This window comes from Rhinolophus ferrumequinum, chromosome 4 (assembly GCF_004115265.2).
Source record: "Rhinolophus ferrumequinum isolate MPI-CBG mRhiFer1 chromosome 4, mRhiFer1_v1.p, whole genome shotgun sequence".
In the NCBI taxonomy this organism is placed as follows: domain Eukaryota; kingdom Metazoa; phylum Chordata; class Mammalia; order Chiroptera; family Rhinolophidae; genus Rhinolophus; species Rhinolophus ferrumequinum.
The window spans coordinates 104,965,045-104,988,192 of NC_046287.1; the positions used below are offsets into that span (position 1 = coordinate 104,965,045).

The 23,148-nt window shown below is 41.3% G+C and overlaps 1 protein-coding gene and 2 non-coding genes across 3 annotated transcripts in view; 2 read left to right on the forward strand and 1 right to left on the reverse strand.

Annotated features, from left to right (window-relative positions):
- The window catches only part of MICU2 (mitochondrial calcium uptake 2), a 71,101-nt gene extending 51,484 nt beyond the window's left edge, over nucleotides 1–19,617 (reverse strand). The window contains exons 1-2 of the mRNA XM_033104444.1: nucleotides 19,377–19,617; nucleotides 2,262–2,406 (exon numbers count right to left, since the gene is read on the reverse strand). Coding sequence (XP_032960335.1) covers nucleotides 2,262–2,406; nucleotides 19,377–19,580 — 349 coding nt within the window. The 5' untranslated portion in view covers nucleotides 19,581–19,617. The remainder of the gene's footprint in view (nucleotides 1–2,261; nucleotides 2,407–19,376) is intronic.
- On the forward strand, nucleotides 17,425–17,503 carry LOC117021867 (small nucleolar RNA U2-19). Its single transcript, XR_004422952.1, has one exon. It is a non-coding gene; the product is annotated as a small nucleolar RNA U2-19 (small nucleolar RNA).
- On the forward strand, nucleotides 17,651–17,720 carry LOC117021865 (small nucleolar RNA U2-30). Its single transcript, XR_004422950.1, has one exon. It is a non-coding gene; the product is annotated as a small nucleolar RNA U2-30 (small nucleolar RNA).
- Nucleotides 19,618–23,148: the final 3,531 nt, after the last annotated feature.

Below are 23,148 nucleotides of genomic sequence, written 5' to 3' on the forward strand. Positions count from 1 at the left end.
TGATGTATAGGTTAGTATCTTTCAATAAATTTTGAAAATTTTCTGCTATTATTTCTTCAAGTATTTTTTTCTCCTCCCTTCTCTCTCTTCTCTTCCTTTGGTACTCCCATTAAGCATATGTTGGTATACTTAATGGTATCCCACATTTTTCTGACACTTCATGTTTTTTTATGCTTTTTCTTCTCTGTTCTTCAGATTGAATAATCTAGTCTGTCTTTACATTCACTGATACTTTCTTCTGCCATATCTAATCTACTGTTGAGCCCTGTTAGTGAAATTTTAATTTGTTATTATAATTTTCAAGTCCAGAATTTCTATTTTGTTCTTTTTTATGATTTCTATCTTTTATTTGACATTTTTTTATTTGATGTGATATTGTCTTCATACTTTCTTTTACTTCTTTAATCATGATTTACTTTTGTAAAGTAAATTAATTTTTTTCCTGCTAAATCTGAGATCTGGTTGCAATCACAAGCAGTTTCTGTTGATTGTTTTTGCTCAGTGGGGTGATACTTTCTTGTTCCTTTGCATGTCTCATTGTTTTTGGAAATGGGACACTTTAGATGATATGAGGTGTAATAAAAAACTATGGTGAATGCTACTGCCGACGGCCATCCAATGAATAGGCAGGGATATTCAATATGGGAAGTGGCATGTTGAACCTTAGTAACAGTGTGTGACAAGTTTCAACTTATTCGGTGCAGTCGGGTGTGAGCTATGGTTGAAAGAAGGTGTGTTTTTTTTTTGTTTTTTTTTAGAAGGTGTGTTTTAAAGTGTGCTGTAAATCATGGATCATGAACAACGCCTTAATATGAAATGGGCAAATGATTTCATCCACCATCATGACAATGCTCCCTGTCACACTTCACTTCTGGTATGGCAAATTCTGTCAAATAAAAACATTATGGTGTGTCCTCATTCACCTTATTCACCAGATCTGGCACTGTATGACTTCTGGCTCTTCCCCAAAGTCAAAATGACCATGAAAGGTAAACATTTTGAATCGATTCAGGACATCGAGGCAGCCACGACAGCGTAACTAAAGACATTCACATAAGGGGACTTCTAGAACTGCTTCAGAATGTGGCAAGAGCAATGGGATAAATTTGTTCAAAGCAGGGAGGAGTCTTTTGAGGGGGATTAATGGCAATGCGTCTTTTACTGTAATACATTTTTTTCAATTTAAACATTCACCGTATTTGTTGATCACACCTCATATACGTGTATAGTAGCAACTCTGGACACTAGCTCCCTCCTCACCACAGGGCTTGTTCTTTGCTTGTTTAGTTGCTTAGTGTCTGGCTGGATGGCTGTGGCTGGCCCTTCTGATGTTGCTTCTCAGGGAAGCAGTTTGGGCATGCCCACAGTCACTGGGACGACAACTGTTCTGGCAGCTCTCTTGGTCTCTTTCCCTGACCATACCAAGGTGTTAAGCTCCACTAAGTGCCAGCTGACTGCTTACTGTTTTCAAGAATGCCCTGGGACATAAATTGTTCTAGATAATATTACAATGAAATCTGGGCTCCTCACACATTGCCCTAGCCCACATCCCCTGTGCCATACATATATAGCTATCCATGGGCAACACTTCTAGCACACTTCAGAAAGTGTCAGGAAGCCCAGAAATTTTCATAGAACACTTCTGTAATACAGAGGCCAGAGGTCAGGGCCATATTCACTCTCTGCAAAGTAAAAGGGACTCATTTAGAAACAAAGAAAAAGAATCTCTGATATCATTTGAAAAAACGGAGAACTGACAGTTTATGAAATAAAAAAAATTATGTAATTACAGCTTTTGGATTTTTGCTTCGAATTCTATTTTTTCAGATTTTTTTTTTTTTTTTTTTTTTACTCATGGCATCATGACTCTATTATATGACTCTCCTCATTCCTCCAATTTAGTTTCATTTTATTTGCCCAATTTAAAACATCAGTACCACCCAAAACTAACATGCTGGATAAAATAATTATTGTATTAACAATTCATTTAGTGACATTATAAAAACTTATCTATTTTTCCTCTCTCTTTAGACATACCCATATACAAGTCAACTATTTCTTAAGATAAAAGTTTAACTGTACTTGTGTCACAAGCAATGAAATGTCTAAATAGTAAGTAAATGCATGGTACAAAGAATTATGATAATTAAAACAAAGAAAGCCTGTTACTGAAAAGTTCTGAAAAACAGGGGGGTTTTGGCCCTAATATTTGTTTTTTTTTTTTTTTTTTTTTTTTTAACTTAACACAAAAAACAACTCACGTTCCACGTGCTCAAACATCACCGAGAAGAGGAAGTCCCGTGGTGTCATATAAAACTCCCCCTTGTGCTCCAGTGACGAAAACTGCATGAAGCGCTGCTTACGGAGAGACAACTTCCCCATCATGTCTCTACTGTCTCCGCTTTTCTAAAAGAAAAGAAATCACAAGGTAAGATGTCTTTCAGTATTATTCCCCAACTTGGAGAATAATAGAACTATTTCTAGAATAATCTTTAAAGAGTGATCTTAGTGTTTAGGTCTGATAACCTCCAAACTTTCCAGTCACTTATTTAACAATATTCATTAGGTGCTTGCTCTGAGAGCAAAGGCACTGGGTACGGCAGTGGCCGAGACTAACTGGAGGTGGCTTCTATTCCCAAATGGGAGAATGACAATTAATGAATACATGGGTAAAATCGTGTAAGGTAGTGAGAAGTGCCAAGAAGAAATCTGAATCAGGATAAGAAACTGACAGGGAGTAATGCTTTAGATAGGACAGTCAGGGAAGGCCTTTCTAAAGAGGTGACATGTAAGGAGAATAAGTGAGGTCCAGCTGGGGAGCCACGGGCTTCTCGGCAGAAGAGCCAGAGGTACAGTAAGAACAAAGATCAGGAGATGGAATAAGCGTGGTGTGTTCAAGGAACAGCATGGCAGGAGACAAGATCAGAGAGACAGGCAACAGACCACACAGCTGTGCTTTCATAAAGATAAACATATCATATCTGATAAACAGCTCTGCTTTTAGAAATATACTTATATCATGGGTGGAACGTGCAAAAGACCAAGAATGGGCAAAGTATGGTTAGTGTAAGAGTCTGTATGCCAGGCAATGGGGCCTAGATCTTGACCCAATGCTGACACAGACAACACTGAAGTATTCATTGCTGACCTCTCGTTGAACACTTGCTACGTGCCAGGCACTGTGCTAATTAATGAACCACATTACACGGATTCAGTTAATCCTCACAATACCTGGCCAGTAGATACCACATCCAAGAGGAGCCTGACTCCGAGTGGGTCAGCCTCTTACGTGGCACACTGTCCTACTCAAGGCTGGGCACCGCACCCAGGCACACACCGGTTCCACCAAGGTCAGTACAGCAGCCCTGACACAGTGTGAGTGCCTGTGCCAGCCACAGCCCGCTCTCCCCGGGGACTGTTTTCCTTAGGGCATCGCCCTCCTGCAAGCACCACATCCTTCCTGGGTCACACCACTCCCCTTGCACACTCGCTGGTCCTGTCATTTACCCTGAAACACAGCTGATGTTCAGTGAGTGCTGACTGGACTGAAATGGGGGAAAACACGAATTCCAGTCACTCAGAGCTGTCCAGACTGAAAGCTGTCAACAGGTCCTTTCTGGCGGATCTCAGCCCTCTGATCAGTATTAACTCCCTCTCCTCATGTGACAGCTGGCTTCTTCAAGCAGCTTGGCCTGTGCCTGCCTTGCGTCCTGTCCAGTGCCTACCAGAACACGGGCCCCACGTAGAACGCTGGGGTACCACAGTGACCGTGTCCCTGTGCTCCCTGCAACTAGTCTCCTCATGCCTTTCCTTCCCTTTCCCTTAAATTACTACTATAAAAACCACTCAAGGGCCATGTTGTAATTACACAAGCAATCAAAAAGTTGAATTTTATTATACTTTCTGAACATTTTATACACAAGGCAGATATATCATTTTATTCAACAAGTCAATATTAAGTAGCTATAGGAAAGCAGTGCTAAACAAGTGGGCATTAATTCCCACCAGAATGTACTAAATGCTCTGGCAGTGAATTTCCACACAGTATACAGATGGGACAGGGAAGGGGGGTGGGTAACAGTCGTCTCAGTACATGTCACAGCGCTGAAGTTCTGGATGTGACAGAACATAGTGTGTCAGAACCGAAAGAAGCCGAAAATGGGCATCCAGAGTGTTAGCTTAGACAGTACCTATATTACGCTAATGTTAATATATCGTCTATCAAGAGATCAACAAAAGCAAATAATCTATGCAGAAATATAGCATATTTACAAATCCTTAAACAAACGTTGGCTCTTTTTTATTTCCTAACATCTAAGTTGTTCTTGACTGGTTAAAGAAGTTTACCTCTACCAACAATTTCATACTTTTCATAAAAATAAACAAATTCTTCTTTCCAAACTGCAACCAACTACAAGGGATCAATTATTTATCCTCAACTGGTCTCATAACAAGTCAATTAACATACATTTTGTACGTTATATGTGTTACATACTGCATTCTTACAGTAAGTAAGCTAGAAAAAAGAAAATGTTATTGAAATCAGAAGGTTTGCAAGTTTATTCCAATTGTTGCAAATCTCCGAAAGTTTTCCAGTATATTTATTGAAAAACATTTATGTATAAGTGGAGCTGTGCAGTTCAAATCTGTGCTGTTCAAGGGTCAACTGTAGACACAGCTTGGGCTTGTGACAAATACTGAGACTATGGGATGCAAATCCTTTCATCTTTCCAGTATCGTTAACATACACTTTTAAAAGAACTTATTTACCACAAGTGTATTCTTAGTTGTAATGAGGTATCAATTATAGGAAAAGCATCTAGACAAATAACAATTCAACATGCTGACACATAGATTTGGGGATTTCAGGACGTCAAGAGAGAGGTGACTATTGTCTCCTAGGGCGAAATCAATTCTTTTCAAAAATAAAAAGTGTAAGGCAAACCATAATTTTAAGCAATTTATATAGAATGTAAGTTTCAATGTGAGTGTTGCTCTTCATGTCTAAAATCCTTGTAGGTACCAAGGGCTGCTTCAAGGCTATGGAGAGAATACCAGCACTAGAGAAGCTCGGAATCTCCAGTTATCATAGGATCTGCTGTATAAACCAAGTTTTCATTTTTTTTCCTCTTTGGATTTTTAGTTTTTACTCTCAATCTACATAATAATCTACTTTAAAGTAAAATCCGGAAGGTTGTTTTCTCTATGCTAGTTTCCCTTCCAACCCCCCAAAGAAGTATATTGCACCTTCCTGAGAGAGTTAACTCTTAATAAAAGAAAACCCTACAAATCAACGAGAAAGCATTAAGGTTCTTAAAACTTTCCTCCCATACTCGACAGGAACACAAAACCAAAAAGAAGCAAGCACAGCCAGGCTGATGCTAGCTCCTAACCTCCCACTTACAACTTCTTCTAGAAGGATCTTCCAGATACTGACAATTTGGACAAACTAAGACAACACTAAGACTAAAAACTGGTTTCTACTTCAGGGGAGAAGAGTGCCGTGTAATGGAATGAGAGGAGGGGGTTCTTCACAATGGCGGCTGTTAGGGTCACCTTACACAGTCGTGTGCACTGCACACCTCCAGGGAGCGCCAGTCACACGTGACCATCGCACAGTTGTCCAGCAAAGGACGGCGAAGTGCACGAGGAGCGGGATCGTTTTCTAATTTGCATGAAGGTTCCACATCACCAGGGGCAAATGCTGTCATTGGTGTCTCCCAATTTGCAAGGGATTGTGCAAGTGGAGAGAAGTGCAGTGTCCCACTGGAAGCTCCCATCACTCACTGCACTCACCACAGGCCCAGCACTTGCCATCTTTCCCACCTGTGTCCTGTCAACGGCGGGACCACCCTGGGCAAGTTACAGCTCGGCTGGACAGAAGAAAACACTGGATTCAGGGCCTTGCTAATCTAAAACCTATGCACTACCTATGAGGGCATTTCTCTGAAGAGGCAGGCGCTCCCAAATGGGGAATGAAGTGAAACGCAAAGACCAGCCCGTGGGATGGGACAAACCTGACGTGACAGCACAGGCAGAACTTCCAGAGTAGATCTAGGACACAGACATGTTCCCAACTGCAGTTGAACATCCAACTCTTGTTCAATCTGTCAGGCAGTTGAGTGATTGAACAGCTGACATAAGCTATTACCATCCTGTTCTTTAGCTAATATTCTAATACACAGATAACAAATGCTTAGATCAAAATGGAGAGGAGACACAGATTCACACCAGTTTTTGCAAATAACGCATTTGTATAAAACGGGATGCGGGCCTATGCACATAGTGTGGGGAGAATGAAGGCAAGAGCAATATGAAACAATTAACAAGGAAAACCACATTCTGAAAGGAAACAGAAAGAAAACGAAAGAGGCGATGGTCTCTGTAACATCAGAGAGCAAAGATACGATCAAGATGACAGAAATATTTGAAAAGGGAGCCGGCCTAGCTAAAGAAAGAAAGAAGAGAAAAATACCATTGTAAAACTTTAACAAACTTTAAGAAACAGTAATGGTTAGACTCCACACTGCAGAAAATCTATGAACAATGTGATAGGGAAAAAAACACACAGAAGGCAGAAGAAAAGCACAAAGAAAGGCAATCAGGAAAAGAATGTCCACATGTGAGACACCAAGGAGGCGACACATGGCTAACGGCTGTGCTCCACGAAGATGGAGTGAGAAACTTCTATTTAAAAAATACAGTGGGGAAAAAAAAGAACAAAGACTCGACTTTGCTACTCTGTCTGCCACTGCCCTACGTGTGTGTACTCTAGCTTTGAATAATCCTAGACCTCAGGGAAGACTGACCAATTTTAATCTCTTTCAGAAAACCTAAATACGGTAGATGTCAGAAAATCTAAATATGGTTCTAATCATGATGCCCGCACTGCTGGATCCAACCTCTAAAAATCTGTGTTCTAAGGGTTAATACAAAAACACATTACGGGAAAGGATCAGACATGGCTGATTTCTGAGATTATTCTCAAAAGACCTGCATCACCCTTACATAGCTTGTTGGAATGGCAGCTGTGCAAGGCACAGCACATCCAAGCCCTTCACCCCAAAAGGCCGAGAGAAGCGCTCGCTGTAGTCCAAGAGAACTGTTCCCATGGAAATGGACCAGACGGCACCACCCTCCACCTTCACCTGAGCGGGGTTTCGTAGGTGCTGTGCAGACACAGTCTGCTGGCCTATGTATACGATTACACATAAATAACTGAGGGGCTGGCAGGAGGGAGCAGCTGCCTGGGAACCAGCTCCTCCAAGGGCAAGAATGCAGTGGGGACATCAAAGGGCTGGGCCAGGCTGCTGGTAGCTGTCACCCTAATGGGAGTCATGGTAGGTGGAAAGGGATGGGGGTGAAGACGAATTCCTATTTACTTCTCAAATCTGCATCTCAAGCTAAATATATGAGAAGTGGGGGCAGGAGAAATGCTGGGGTTGGGGGCTATCCCCAACATGTGAGACCAGCCACATGGTTCTGGTTATATATAAAGTGCTCCCTGGATTTCCAGGATTACTTGTAATGCAGGAAAATATGTGACAAAGGAATTAAGAGCAATGAGTGATGTGAGCTGGATAAAAGAGATCTTTGAAAGCTGATGACTTCTGTTAAAACAGTTCAGTAGTTTATTGCCTTTAAAGCAACAGGTGCTTCACCATTCTGTCTCTACTTTTTATCCATGAAGTGACAAATTGGAAAAAGTTAGTTCTCTGTTCTTTGTTGAACATTCTTTGGTCTCTACATTTCTCAGGAAGGAAAGTGAGAAAGAAAGGGCCTTCCTTCCAATGCCTTCAATATGTTCAATGCATACGCACTGTGCTGGACGCCGCGTAGTAAACCTGGTTCACTTGGGGCTCTTATGTTGGAGTTTGTAATAATCTGGGTAAAATGCAATTGCTTACTCGTCTTTGAACTTTCTGGGTGTAATGGAAAGACTATCTGCTCTTCTTAAAGAAACCTTTACAATTGGAAATTTTCAGTCATTAGACAGAACTTTTCCATTTGGTTCTGGATCAGAGAGATTTTATTGCACGTGAAACAAAATACTGCCAGACTAAATGAGAAATATTCACCGTATGCATAAGCTATGTTCATGATAAATTCTACAAAACGGCAGCATATTAGCCAAGGAGACAAGAGTCATTCCTGGGAAAGTGGGAAGCCCTGGGGTCCAGTCCTGGCTTCTGAGGATTGTTTGCTGTAGTGATGGCCTCGTCTGGACAGCTTTCCAGAGACTGGAAGAGGTCTGGTGTGGCTCTTCTTAGATGAGCATGGTAAAATGAAATGGCATATGGTTATAGATACCAATGAAAAGAATGCCCTAGTATTCTGACCGAGGAACGGTGGCCACTGTCAGGAGATGCTGAGTAGAACGGCAACTTCTCTTCTAGTTAACTGCCTTCTCTTTCCTGATGAGGTCACTGAGCAGAACACTCATTTTCCCTTCCTCCATAACGACCTTTCAGGAGGTATATCTTAACCGCATACACTTTTGATTATGATCTAAACAGAAAGTTTAAATTAGGTTTCAAGTGATTAAGCAAAGACTAGAGCCCTAGCTTAAAAATTTCAACACCTTACTATAGCTTCATCAATATCACTCATTGCAACCATAAGTAATGTTTTTCTTAAGAAAGAACTGAGTTACTCTTTCTTTCAACACTACTTTGTGAGATATTTCTGCAAATACTCAACATCAGTTCGTTTAGTAAACACTGTGTGTCTCCTACACCAAGCATTGCAGAATTAAGGTGACAAGTAGACAGGCGCTCACCTTCTGGGGGACGCACAGCAGAAGGTGGTCGGCGCTAGACCACAATGGAAGGGACTTCTAGTATTCAGGAAACTGCATGTTCCACAACCGTAGGTTTCAAACCCGATCATTACTTTTCCAATGTTACCAACTGTCACATTTTGCTTCTTACTTTTCAAAATGAGATATGCTCCAGACCAATATTTTTCAGGTTTATACAGAGGATGCCAAAAAATATGTACACACATTTTAAGAAAAGAAAAAACTGCATTAAAATTTAATACTCAATATATACCGATAACAAAAAATGAACACAACTCATGTGCATACATTTTTTTGGCTCTCCTGGTATAATTAAACCTAAATAAAATACAATAACAGGTCAGTCCTCAGTAAATTTATCTGGATTCTGTTCTCTTGTCTTCAGGCAGCTGTGAAGTACAGCCGAGCAGTAACAAGGGACCTTCAGTAATACAAGCTATGATCTAGTTTCAGGAACCTTACACAGCCATGCAAAAAGGGCTCCTTGGAACTGAAGACTTCTAGTAAGCCTGGGGACAGTGCTGCTGTCTGAGGGCTGAGTCCTCAACAGAGGCCACCACGAGGGTTAACGCTTAGGATACTGTATCCTACAGTACGTGGCACAGGATGGGACAAAGAAGGGGTGGATTAAGGGACCCTCTCTCCTTCCTGCCACCCCTTGCCGGGAACAGCTGCTGTCTGGAGCTGAGCATTTTATGTGGGACTGCAGGAGGAAAGTGACTCACTCACACAGCATTTTGTACAGCCCCCCCTGCTCCCACATTCTCCACCCCCCTCTCAGGGCTTCCATATCCCCAACCCCAGCAACTGTCCCCTCCAGACGCTCCCACAGCTTATAAGTAAGACACTCAGTAAAAACGGCTTTTTAAAGCTTGTCACTCAATACTAATGGCAGTTTGCTTCCTAACACCAAGTCCCGTAAGCCCCACACCTTCAGCTTAACCCTACACAAAATTTGGTCAAAGACTGGAATTATTTTTAAAAACGGCCATATGTTACTTGCATACAAACAGAAATTTTATCCAAGACAAAAATGGAACAAATTTGAAAAAAACCTTCAGGTAAATGGAAGATAATGAAAGCCTAAACAAAGGGGCAGAATTGCAATTTCTTATTAAAAACAAAAATTACATTTTCTATTTAAAAATTCCATCGATGCTATTATTTTTACAAATTGTTTTTTTTTTGTACAAAACAAATATTGTATTGACTTACATATAAACCTTAGTCTTGTTCATTGCAAACATTTTCCTAAAACTGATTTGGTTTCCAGAATGTTTTTAGCTTCAATTCATCTACTCTTTGATGAGCTTCAGTAAACCTTTACTACATACCTTTCCATAGACAGACTAAATAACCATTTACTGCTTCTCACTGTAATTAAAACACTTCACAAAGGTAAGCACATAATAAATCTAGCTAGTCGTTTCTTGTCCCTCTTTTCATTTGGCTTATTTGTTAAGAATTCCGGTACTTCTCTCCTCTCGGAGTCCTTTCAATGCACCCATCTGGGGTTTGGCGTCCTTTGGTGCAAGCACACAGGACGCTGAGCAAACTTCAGCAAGCCCTAGTGACTGCGGGAATTCCTCTAGAACACAGAGGGTCTGTGCTTTCCGGAGCCGCATGCCCACTGCGTGCTTCATGCTGTCCAGTGGTCCAGGAGAGTGTGCCAGGAATGAATGAATCTTTAGGAATGGGAATCAATTCCAAACTCAAAGTGTGACATTAAAAAAATAACAATTTAAAAATAAATTTCGGCCTATGAACCAATATGCAAATGTTTGGTTTGGGTGCTTATTTATTTTAAACCCTATTGATAATTAATAAAATATCTTTAGACAGCTCGGTAGGTAGTCTGCCATGTACAACTAAAGAAGTATGCACACAAGTAGAAATAAAGGCCCCTTGATTAAATCCCTTTCATTATAAGCACAAAGTACTGCATACTGTTAATTACTTGAGATGAAAAAAATGTCTTCATGGCCAGAGGACAGAGGTAAGGCCCTGGACAGCTGGTGGCCTTATTTTCCGCCTATTGGGGAAATCATAGAATCTCAGAAACAATTCCACAGCTGCTCCACACTCTCCCGTAAACCTGGATGAATGCGCTTGTGGGTTTCAGGCCTTACACCATGTTTGGTTTAGGTTTTAACGGATATTTTCAGCTTCGACTTAAAGTTCACTGACGTATCTTAACACACCACATCTAAGATAAAATTTGCTATTAAGACGTTATTTGTAGGAAATGAGCAGGGGACGAGCCAGACAGTTCCCCAGCACTGACGAGACAGGTTGTTTCCCGGCAAAGGTATGCACACTTATGCTGTTTGCATCTGTCGATGTTTATAAATAAAATCACCAGTAAGGGAAGTAGTACAGAGTACACAGTACAAATATACAACACAAAAAGAAAAGTAATACAGCTATGACTACATATTTGGGCAAATTTATTTACTGTTCAAGCAAAGCTCTGCTTTCTATCTGTGAAGTACAAACATGGGACAAATCTTTAAGACCTGGCATGGATTTCTCAAAATCTCCCTCTCTGCTTTTACCTTATTCTTTGGACATATTTCATAATGAGATATTCATGCTCTCAGTAATTTCTGAAGGTAACAGTGAAGATTTAAACATTCCATCATAGAATTTGCTATGCAACGATTAGAAAATCAAACAAATTGTTTTTGTTAGTTTCTTTTTTTTGTTTGTTTTGAGGTAGCACCAAACACAACTAAACAACTGCTAACTAACTGGAAAAGAATTTCCCACTTGACTGCTTCAATTGCCACCACGATTGGTCCTCACACACTTTTCTCCTTCAACTCCTCCACCAGCCTCTTACATCTTTCACAACAGTTGGTTTCAAATGAGGAGTGCCGTGCTCCACCTTAACCTTCAGGTACAGGAAAGCAGCAGTGTCACTGCCAGGGAAGCATACACTATGCCAGCATCACCGCTAGCATTTACCAGGCAACAGTGGGGCTGCACCAAATAGGAAGTTCTTTGGGGTGCATGTGAAAGAAAAATTTTTATCTTGACCCCTGAGAATTTTAAGATCTTATATGAGAAACAAAATTAATGGAAACAAAATTTATGATAAGTGGTTACATACGTTAAGGGTTGGCATGGATAAAGCTAGCACTTGGGTAATCTTTCTCTTTTAAAATTTACTTGGTGATTAATTTACTCCTGTATTCTTTATTTAAAAGTTTATACAAAAGGATAATCCTAGGTAAATCTTGGGAAGAGGGTGGGGACAAGAAGGGATAAATGTCTGCAGGCTAGAACAGACAGCCTGACGTTCTGAGGGAAAGCGGGTAACCCAAATCTCCAACCTGGAATTGCTGTAAGTCCCAAAGAGTAGCTGAATATTTAGACTTGGATGGCTTTGGTCACTTTGTTTAGTGTAAAATTAGTTTGCAAATACTTATAGCTATTGTTACTCTTTTAACTTATAATTTAAAAACTTTATACATGTAATATATATTACGAGTATTAATAATATTTCTGTGAATTTACAGGCAGACTCCTTAGGCTCTGAGAACTTGAATAACCCAACTCATTCACAGGCTAGAAGGTGTTCATTTCCTCTTAGAGCATGTGTTTTGTAGAATAAGAGCAAATAGTAATTTTTTACTTGACTTCAGCTAAACACATATAATTGCAAAAGGAAAGACTAAAGTCTGCTTCTGCTTCTATATAACAAATTGTTTTTGTCCCCCCCCCCCTCGCTCCCCGAAAAGGACCTCCAGATTGGTAGTAAGATACATGCACTGTCCTTCTATTATCAAGGAAGGAAAGTAAGACAACCTCTCATTCATGGAGGACAAATAGCTGTGCCAAAAGCACAGATTACATCTAATTACAGGGTATAACTTTGTCATCTTTCTTTTCAAAACCTAGCCATTTACACACTTTGATTTTTGACTTCCACTTGGGTTTATTAACATCAAAGCTTTGTCATCACTTATCTGTTTTCTAGAGACATTTTTACCTGAGGCAATAAAAACTTCTTTGCATTCCTGCTTTACTGTTCCAAGAAAGCTTTAGTCTTCATTAGGTTTACAATATTTCATGGTTATTAAACTTGTGTATGTTGCTATAACATTTACTGCCCTTAGCACACCGATTTTAAATGTAGTGTCACGAAACCCAATGCACTGCACACAATTACACTCCAATCCAAGGACACTCCGGCACAGTCTAGTTTCACGCACTGCTAATGTCTTTCTAGTGTCTTTTCCCACCCTTTTCACAAAAATAATCGCCACAAATATCATCAGAAAATATGAAATAAAAACAATGTCAATTTTATCATACGAATTTTCTAGGCCTCCTATAGCAAATTAAAATAGCTCCATCTTTTAATTACAATGAGTTTTTATAATATTTGTTGATATGCAATAGAGTCCCACATCTAACAAAACTTGCAAAATCACTTCCCAAGTTAATACATTTCTGTTTGACTGTTTAAACATGATGATTGATCCACTCATTACTTTTATTTAAAATTTGTGTCCACTTGTTTTAATCAGGTTGTACCTATAAAATAAGTTCAAATGTAAATTTAAATAATATCAAAGAAAAACAAATCATCTTTGGTGTTCTCTTATTATTTTAGAATTTTAATAATTTTAAAAGTTAATACCATGAGGCAATATATTACTCATTTTAAACTAACACCAAGGTTTCTTAAAAATAATCTGTTAAGTAATACTTTTTAGCAACATTCGAAAAACCCACCAAAAGAAAGTCATCAGAAAGTCTTGGCAATTGGTCCTACACTCATTATAGTTGTTTCTATGCTCTCCTTCACAAACTCTGTTCAGCTATCCCCTCTCCCCCTAAATCTGTGGGTGTTGTTCCCGTTGCAGTCACTATAGGTCCCTCTGACACAGCCCACAGTTCCCGATTCGACCTCCTAATTTTCCAGAGCAGTTTACACTCCGGTTCTTTTGGCTTTTTTGAAAAATAGCTGGAAAGTATGACATTAGGTCACACTGCTTTCGCTCCTGTTACAACGCAAGAAAACTTGTTACTATTAAAGGCCAACCCTTGTACCCACGGACTTGACTCCATGTAACTTCCTGTCTTAAAGACGTCAACCTATAATTATCCCTACAGATCTGTAACAATTTTTTTTTTTTTTTAAGATTTTATTGGGGAAGGGGAACAGTTCTTTATTGGGGAACAGTGTGTACTTCCAGGACTTTCTTTCAAGTCAAGTTGTTGTCCTTTCAATCTTAGCTGTGGAGGACACAGCTCAGCTCCAGGTCCAGTTGCTGTTGCTAGTTGCAGGGGGCGCAGCCCACCATCCCTTGCGGGAGTCGAACTGGCAACCTTGTGGTTGACAGGATGCACTCCAACCATCTGAGCCGTCTGGGAGCTCAGCGGCAGCTCAGCTTAAGGTGCCGTGTTCAATCTTAGTTGCAGGGCGCGTGGCCCACTGTCCCTTGAGGACTGGAGGAATTGAACTGGCAACCTTATGGTTGAGAGCCTGCGCTCCAACCGAGCCATCTGGCACTGGCCCATGTGGGAATCGAACTGGCAACCTTCGGAGTTAGGAGCCCAGAGCTCTAACCGCCTGAGCCACCGGGCCGGCCCTGTAACAGTTTTTGACTCCTTACTGCATCATTCTATCTGCAAATGTCCTCTATTGTCTCACATCTTAAAATAAAAACAAAACCTGTCCTTGGTCTCATATCACTTGCTCACTGTGCCTTTTAAAATACCCTTTACAGCAACCCTTCTCGAAAATTATCTCTATTCACTTTCTTTGCTTCCTTACTTTAGTCTCTCTTCAACACATTCCGATTCCATTTCTGTTCCCAATATTTCACTGAAATTCCTCTTATTAAGAGGTCACCAACAACTTCTGTATTGCTGCACCCAAAGCTCCATTTTCTGTTCTCACCCTTTCAGCCACAGACGTAAGTGGGCACTCTCTCCTTCTTGAAAGGTTTTCTCATGACTGTGCTGAAATGGTAAGCACACCATTTTGCTACTTATCTAATACTTTTTGGGGGCTATGCAAATGTCCTACTTGGAGATGATAAAAAAAAACCAAACTGCCATATGAAACTTCTCGCTATACTTACTATGATGATGCTACCATATCCTCTTTATGAGACAGGAAATACTGTTTTATTCCCAGAACTAGTTATGCTTCTGAGCAACTGACTAGTTATGCGCTGCTTAGTGACACGGACACGTTCTGCGAAACGTCATCAGGTGGGTTCATCATGGTGCAAACAGCAGAGCGCGCTACACACTGTGCTGGGCTGCGAGGCATGCGGCCATCGGCCATTGTGCTGCAGTCCGGCAGCAATGGAATGTCCTTACACGGCACATGACTGCACCAGGCAGCATATAACTCGCCCGTTACCCTCTTTGAACTTGCTGCTAAGTTTAAAACCAAATTCATGACTTACCTCAAGCTTAATACAGGATCTCACAAAAGATTATATTTTAATCATTTTTAAAGCTTCATCTTGTATCATTATTTTCCTCTCGATTTAAAAATTGTAACTCGCAGTAGCATTTTTCTAAGCCACTTTAAATCCTTTCAGTATCAAGGTCACCATAAACAAACATTTGAACACAGTTTTAGTCAGTGGGGCAGGTGCCCCTCTCATTTGCCTCAGCTGCTTTTCCAGGTATCCTCTGCCCTCTTCCCTTCATTTGCCTGCCGTTTCACTGACTATATCCTTGGCAAGTCAGCTGTCATTTTGTGTTACCTATGCTGGGAGCTCTCGTCTCGTAGCTCCATCAGCCAGAGCTGGCTGGAGCCCCTCTTCCTTCCCCACCTTTGTCAAAGGTGAGGGGCATGGGCACGTGTGTCCAAGGCACAGCTTTCAGGACACTGATTACACATGGGAAGATCGAGCAGCCACATAAATATGGTGGCGATGGATCGAAGACCTTTGAATAAAACGGAATCCGCAAGTCCAAACAGGTATGAATGAACGAATGAATGAATGAAAAGAAAGCCTCACAAAGCCTCAAAGTACCCTCCCCAAAATACTTACTGATTAACAAGTACAAAACACCCATTAATTAACTTTACAATGGAGAAACCTGAGAGATAACATCTTAACCAAATGATAATAGTATCATCAGTTGAAATCTACACTGTGTGCCTCCAAACATGATGCACTAAAAGAACAGAGCATGGCCTTAGTGTTATTCCTAACAAAAACGCCTAAATCACGAGGAAACATCAGCCAAATCTAAATGAATGGACATTCTGCAAAGCTAATGTGCCACTACTCAGTGATAAGTGAAAATGCTTTAAAACTGCAAACAAGCATAAGAATATAGATAGATTAAAGTTTGGAGGAAAGGCACACTAATTATAAACTGAATTTAGCCATTTTAAACACAGCTTTAGCTGGGCACTCCATCCATCTATATTTGCGATACACTAATATATGTAATTCTTTATTTATGCATTAAATAACCATGATATGGTAGCAGGTGTAATAAGTACTCTAATTTTAAAGTGATATGTTGAGATATCTGTAACAACTGTAATATAATAGGAAAATATCTGAGGTTTCCATCGATGACAAAGTCAGCTGCTTTGAATACTACTGTAGCTTGTTGCCTACATTCGTAATCGAAGAGACATGTTAAATTCTAGGTCAATGAAAACAAAAATGTAATATTTTTCTACCTAAGGTCATAGACCCCCTGAATTCTACGCCTGCAACTTTTGGGGCCCATGAAGGTCAAGTACCCCTACAGTAGATCCCCGCTGTCCTCAAGATAAACATTTCTATCATACGTCTTAAGAGGCACTTCATGATCTGAACCCCTGCCACCACTCACCCTCAATTTTGAAACTCATGTTTTGCAGCTCACATCCTACTGAGTCAAACTCTTACCTTTAGATCTCTGCGATGCTATTTCCTTTGCCTGCAATATTCGTCCAGCTCTTTGCCCAGCAAACTTGCAATCATCTGACAGGTGTCAGTTTACATCACTGCTTCAGGAAACCAGGATTTTGTTTGATGAACTTCCCCACTGCACCTAGCACTTGCTACCCTATCACAGTATTTCCCACACTGTAAGAAAACTGGGAAGCACTTGAACTGTGTCTCAAATCCCTGCTCCTTGCACGCTGCCTGGCACAGAGCAGGCACTTCAATAATTGTGGAAGGAAGAAAGGAAAGAAGGTAAATTCAATTTATTTGCTGTTTCATGACCTTGAATTCTACCCTTAATTCCTTATTGACCCTCACAAATGCAAGCTGTTGGTCACAATGGGAACCAGAAGAGTGTGTGACTCAATTAACATAAAATAACTATTTTTACTAGAAAAATCACTTAGTGTGATGATTGAAAATGAAGGGCATTATTACTATAATTATAAATCCATATCGGGAAGATTTTACCACTTTGCAATACTAAGTAAAATGACTATACTAAATAAAACATAAAATAAAATAGTGCCAAGAGATGGCATGTATCTATGTCAGTAATTGTCAACTATGCACACGACTCCAAAGTGGTGGTAGTGGCCGTGGCAGAGGGACTCACAGGTTCCTCTGGGGCTTGGGGTGTGTGCTTGTGCGTGTATTTTATCAGAATCCATGGTTCTGAGATCTGATTTTATTGAAGTGGATCAATGATGAAACAGCCAAGTCTGAGCATCAGAAGACCTTTTTGTCCACCTGAGGCATAATCTCTGTAGTTGTGAGAAGCAAAAGTATAAAGTAATATAAAACAGTTAGGGCTCATGTCTGGATGTGTATGTTTATAAACGTTGACAGTGGGTAACTGAGGGCATGCTGATGGATGAGACTGTGAGGCTGGGGGATATATGTGTATGAAAGGCTACTCAGTTCTGAGCAATCATGAAAAGATTTTACTGCTGACCTTTGCAACTATGAAGGTTTCTACACTTGATCTGAGCTCACAATTTTTAAAAAATTAGAAAAAAAAAAAGAATCAATGAGGTGGAGGGAGTCTAACTGCACAGGCCTCTCCCTGCTGCGCTCAGCCGTGGCTGCTGGGAGGAATGCATGCTCATCTTCAAGTCCACTGCGAGGATTAAAGGATGAGAACCACTGCATTAAATTGGTCCAACAGCAGATCAAGCCAATGTTATGTCAACAAACCTTGTTAAAAAAAAAACGGATAATAAAATGTTTTCTGTATTACTTTAGGCTGAAAGTACCAAAGGTCAGGAGGAGGAAAGGGAGCTGGGGGGAATTCAAAATACTACACTGATTTAAAGTTTTTAGTGTCATGTCAGGAATTTAAAACACAAACAGGCCAGGAAGAAAGCAATGAGACATGAACTGAAATCAGACTACAAATTGCTGAAGGGGTAAAACTGAAGTCATGTTCTGGGAAGAGGGTGTGAATCCACTTTGATTGGGAGGCGTGTCTGAGTGGTGACAGGCCACTGTGATTACAGGGCTCTGAATGACAAAAATAAAGAATATGGATTTTATCAGAGGCAGACCCAGGCACTAATGGTTTCCAAAGGAAAGTGTACATAGAGTGATATTCTTGGAAAGATTAACCTAAGGGTCCTATAAAGGGTGAATGAAGGGGTTGAGAACAGAAGTAGAGAAACCAATGATGAATAATAAACTAAACTGCTCAACACAAGATTAACAAAAATGGTGTTAAAACACTAGAAGGTGGATCCTGCCACCTATAATCAGAAATGATATGAGGATACGGGAGAGTTATTGCACGTGTTATCTACGTGGCATTTTAATTGAACACAAGTAAAAGATATCATTTGTCAATAATTTTAACTCACAAAGCCTGTTTTTGTCTCTTTTGTTGTATAAGTGTTCCTTGAGTTTTTCATTTAAAAGGCATAATGTAAACCTAACAAACTAACAGAAAAATAAAATACTGCTTTTCATTAAAAAAAAAAATCACACACAAAAACGTATTACAATGTCCATAAAATAATTAAAAAGTCGCACTTTTTCAAATTTTCAAATGTTTCACGTAGCCATTTTATACGAAACTAGGAAAGTTGACCTTTACCTTTAAAATGTGGGGGGTTTTGCACGAAACGCCTTTTGCTTAGTGCTCGAGTCCACAGAAGCATTAAGGTTTATGATCGATCATGTGATAATGTTCCTTACAGCTGCTCATAAAATCTGGAAATTATCAGCCGGCTAATTAAATTTACGATTTTAAAAAAGTCATCTACCGTATTAGGACAACTTCACCATGCTCTGCAAAGAGGAGAAAGGGGGCGCACGACCCCTCCGCGCACGCGTCGCCGACCTGAGAGGGCGGGGCACCGCGCAGGGAGAAGTGTGCGAGTGCAGCGTGGAAGACACGCCCACACCCATGACCACCGAACTTATTTCGCCCAGTTCTGTCTGTGGAGCTGAGCTGCAGGCCTCTCTACTCCCGGGAGAGACGGGACGTGCTGTCACAGGCTCGCGAACTCGCGGGGCACGCGGTGGGGGTCTCACTCACCCCCCGCCCCGTCGGAGTCTCCGCGGCGCCGCTGGCACCTTACTCCGCCCCCCCGTGGCCCCCGGCGTCTGAGGGAGGAGGGACTCGGTGGCGGCTGGCTGAAAGGGCCCGTCCGTACCTGCGCCAAAACCGTGAGGCTGCCCTCGGGCGCCGTCACATTCACGCGGCCGTGGTGCCACGCCACTCCCGCTCCTGTCAGCGCCACGCCGGCCACTGCTGCCGCCAAGGGGCCAGGGCCCGGCACGCCACTCCGGCAGGCAGCCACCCCGCGCCGCAGGCTCGCGCCCCAGGCCGCCAGCCGGACGCCTCGGGCCGCCGCCATCTTTACGGAAGCGCCCCATCATGGCCCGCGCCCCTCGACGCGAGAACTGTCGTGCCCGTCGGGCCTCGCGAGATCCTGCGGCCTCCGCCCCACACCCCCGAGCCTGCGCCCTGCAAGCGCTGTGAGCGACCTCGGAGCCACCGGCAGGGACCGAGGGAACGCCTTCCGCTGCGGTGGGAACGGCGGAGCTGGAAAGGGGCCGGGACGATCAAACAGGCCCCAGTCCCAGGCTAGACAGATCCCTGTTGTGGAGGAAGTTCCACGTGTCCCGTAAGCGAGGGTGTCACCCTTTGTTGATGACCGAGGGATCCTGGGTTAGTGAGCGCTAGACCACGGACAGGAAGAAACACTCGTGATAACTGTGGTAAACTGCAGCTTGTCTTCCACCAGGCACGATCCTAGCAGTGAGTGGAATCCCGTGCTGAAGTGGTTGGGGCGCGGAACTGGAATATTGTGCATCCCTGAGAACTAGATTTGTTCTAAGTTCCACAAGGGTACCTGTATTAAGAATTTATTAAAACTATATTATGTGCACAAATCTACCTAAGCTGCAGGTACTTTCACACAGGCATTTAAAATAACATCAATTAGTTCTCTGGCCTCTTGTAAAATTTTGTTACAAAAAAAGTGTCTCACTTAAGCAACTAAGCAAACTTCTTTTTTAAAATTTAGTTTTAGATTGTGGTATAAGATACATAAAATTTACCATTTTAATCATTTTTAGGTCTACAATTCAGTGCCTTTAAGTACATTCACATTCTTGTGCAACCATCACTCCATCTAGAAGCTTTTTCATCTTGCAAAACTGGCAAACTTAGGGAAAAAAGTGTCTTCCTCATCTTTCCTATCATATTCTTAAAAATGTTTTTTTCCCCCAATTATAGTTGACATATATTAGTTTAAAGTGTACAGCATGGTGGTTAGACATTTATATAACTTATGAAGTGATCCCCTTGATAAGTCTAGAACCCTTCTGGCACAATACATAGTTATTACAATATTATTGACTGTATTCCCATTGCTGTACTTCACGTTACATGACTATTTTGTAACAACCAATTTGTACTTCTTAATCCCTTCATCTTTTCCACTCATCCCCCAACCCCACTCCCATCTGGCAACCATCAGTATAGTCTCTGTATCTACCTATCCTCATATTCTTGACTGCTCTTTTATTTTTGTCAAATCATATCCTATCCCTGTTGTCTATCTTTGATGAAGTATTTTCTTATAAACTCTCAGAAAAGCCACTCTAATTCAGGCAATCACTATTTACTGAATGTTGAATTTAAACTAGGTTCTGATTCAGTGTTTGATGGATCCATTACATCACATGGGACCAAGTCAGATGCAAGCAGCACCCCTACCCGATGTCCCTGTCATCAGGGATCCAGGTGTTTTCCCCGGTGCAGGTCAGAACACTACCTCGGCCCTGGCTGTTCCATTGCTCATAAGAAATGATTTAGCTGAGGCAGATGACTTGGCTTTATTTTGTTGCCTCTGATTCGTTAGTCTTGACATTTCAGAGTCACTTTACTCATGAACTTTGTCCAGCCTCTGAAGTGTCTCTGGCCATTGGAAGCTTTGCGTGGACACAGAAATGAGCCAAAGTCAAAGGTGCAAAGAATCCTGATCTTATAATCACTGCCTTCTTGAAGTTTTGCAAAAGTAACAAACAAAACAGAAGGGCCGCACTAAATCTAATTTGACAACTTCACTCCTTGGATCATAGGGTCACAATCCACCCTTAGTTAATGCTCCTTTTTTCCCAGCCAGCTTGTCTGGATTAACCTGCAGTTAATGGACGCTTCCTCACTTTCTCCCCAGCTGCTGAAACCACCGTCAGGGTGCCTTCCGTGGAAGTAGTCAGACTCCCTGTGTATAGGTGTGTGAGCCAGACCACAGGTTTCGAATCCTGGCTCTACTGGGATGGTCACTGTGATTTGGGGCAAATTACTTAATCCCCAAGTTTGAGTTTTCTCAACTGTAAACAACTCATATGGTTTGGGGCTGGGAATTAAAGGAGAATTCTATAGGAAGTGACTAGCCAAATGACTGGCACACGGTCGACTCACCACAGATGTCAGTTCACCTTCAAGGTCTGGCTTACTCCTGCCTTTTGATCACAAATGACCGAACGTTCATGATTCCAGATCACTGGCCCGTCTAACGTGAGATTTCCCTGCTTGACCTCGTACCACTGGTCTGTTTTTCACCTCTGCTGATGCTTGTAGCTCCTGCCATGTGTCCTTTTTTGGATTATTGAAAACTAGCTTGTTTCTGTGCCGTGGTGATTATAGGATTTCTAGGATATGTTTGGATATCCTGATGTCTTACCTTGTAGCTTATTCTTGATTTCCATAAACCATGGTTAAAATGGTAGGTTATTTATATTCATACTGGCTTAAGTCACACAGTTCCTGTAGCCATTCAATGAAACCCCACATCTATTACTTAGTCATGACCCCAAGCCCCCAATTGGTGGCGTATTTAAAACATTGTATTTCTCCCACAGTTTGTGGCTGAGGATATCTTGTTTTTCTGTTTCCTCAGTGCCCAGCACAGGTCAGACATTCAATGAATGAATATATGAATAAGTGACTAAACAGATGGCACAAATGAAACTTTGGTGTGCCTATTTCCATTCTTTGGGCACCAAACATACAGAAATATTCCTTTCGTGTAATTTATTTTCCAAGACAAAAACCTCATTTTAAATTATTTTCTTTTACTGAAAAATTTTGAACCTACTTGAAAAACTGCTTTGTAATTAGTTTTTGTGTGTGTGTGTGTCTGTGTGTGTGTATTTGTGTGTCATGTGCCCAAGCTGCTAGCACTCTCATTAAAATTTAACGTATTCAAATTTTTCTTTTGCAGAGGAAACAAATTCTTATAATAGAACTAGTCTCAGCCGACTAACCATTCTAAGTATGAAATCTTCCCTGGCAGCTGCTGACATTTGTTTAAGTACCTTGACTATATTGGTCTTTTTAGGCTCCAGCTTTGTTCATTTCTTCATCCCCAGCTGTAAAGAAAGTCCTTGGCTGGGATGTATTTTCAACCATGTAGTTTATAAACCAATACCCAAATAAAGAACTGCTTCTAAAGCTATAAGATCTATTCTGTTTTATATGGTAATTGAGAAGAACAGAATAGAAACACCGATAGTTTCAAGATAATTCACTTACTCTGTGCTCTTTTCCTGTAAGAGGGACAAAAGGTATATGGCAGAAAAAGTGTTCTTGACGGGCTTTACCTTCACTGAAGAGACCAAGTCTGCATTTCAGAATGATGGTGGCAAGGTGGCATTTAATTATTGGACCTTAGAGAGGAGGAAGAGTGTGGTGGCAGGAGCCATCAGAAAGGCATCTAGGGAAGGGAGGAGACTTGAGCTGGAGCTTGAAAGTGAGAAAGGTTTGGATAGGTAGAGTCCTCCAAGATTGGAAGAACAGTACAGTTGAGAGTATGGGAGAGAACTGGATACAGTGTACATTTACATGACTTGGAACAGAAGGGCTGGCCTTGAGTGGCTTGGGGGCCACAAGGGTGTCATGCAATAATTTCCACC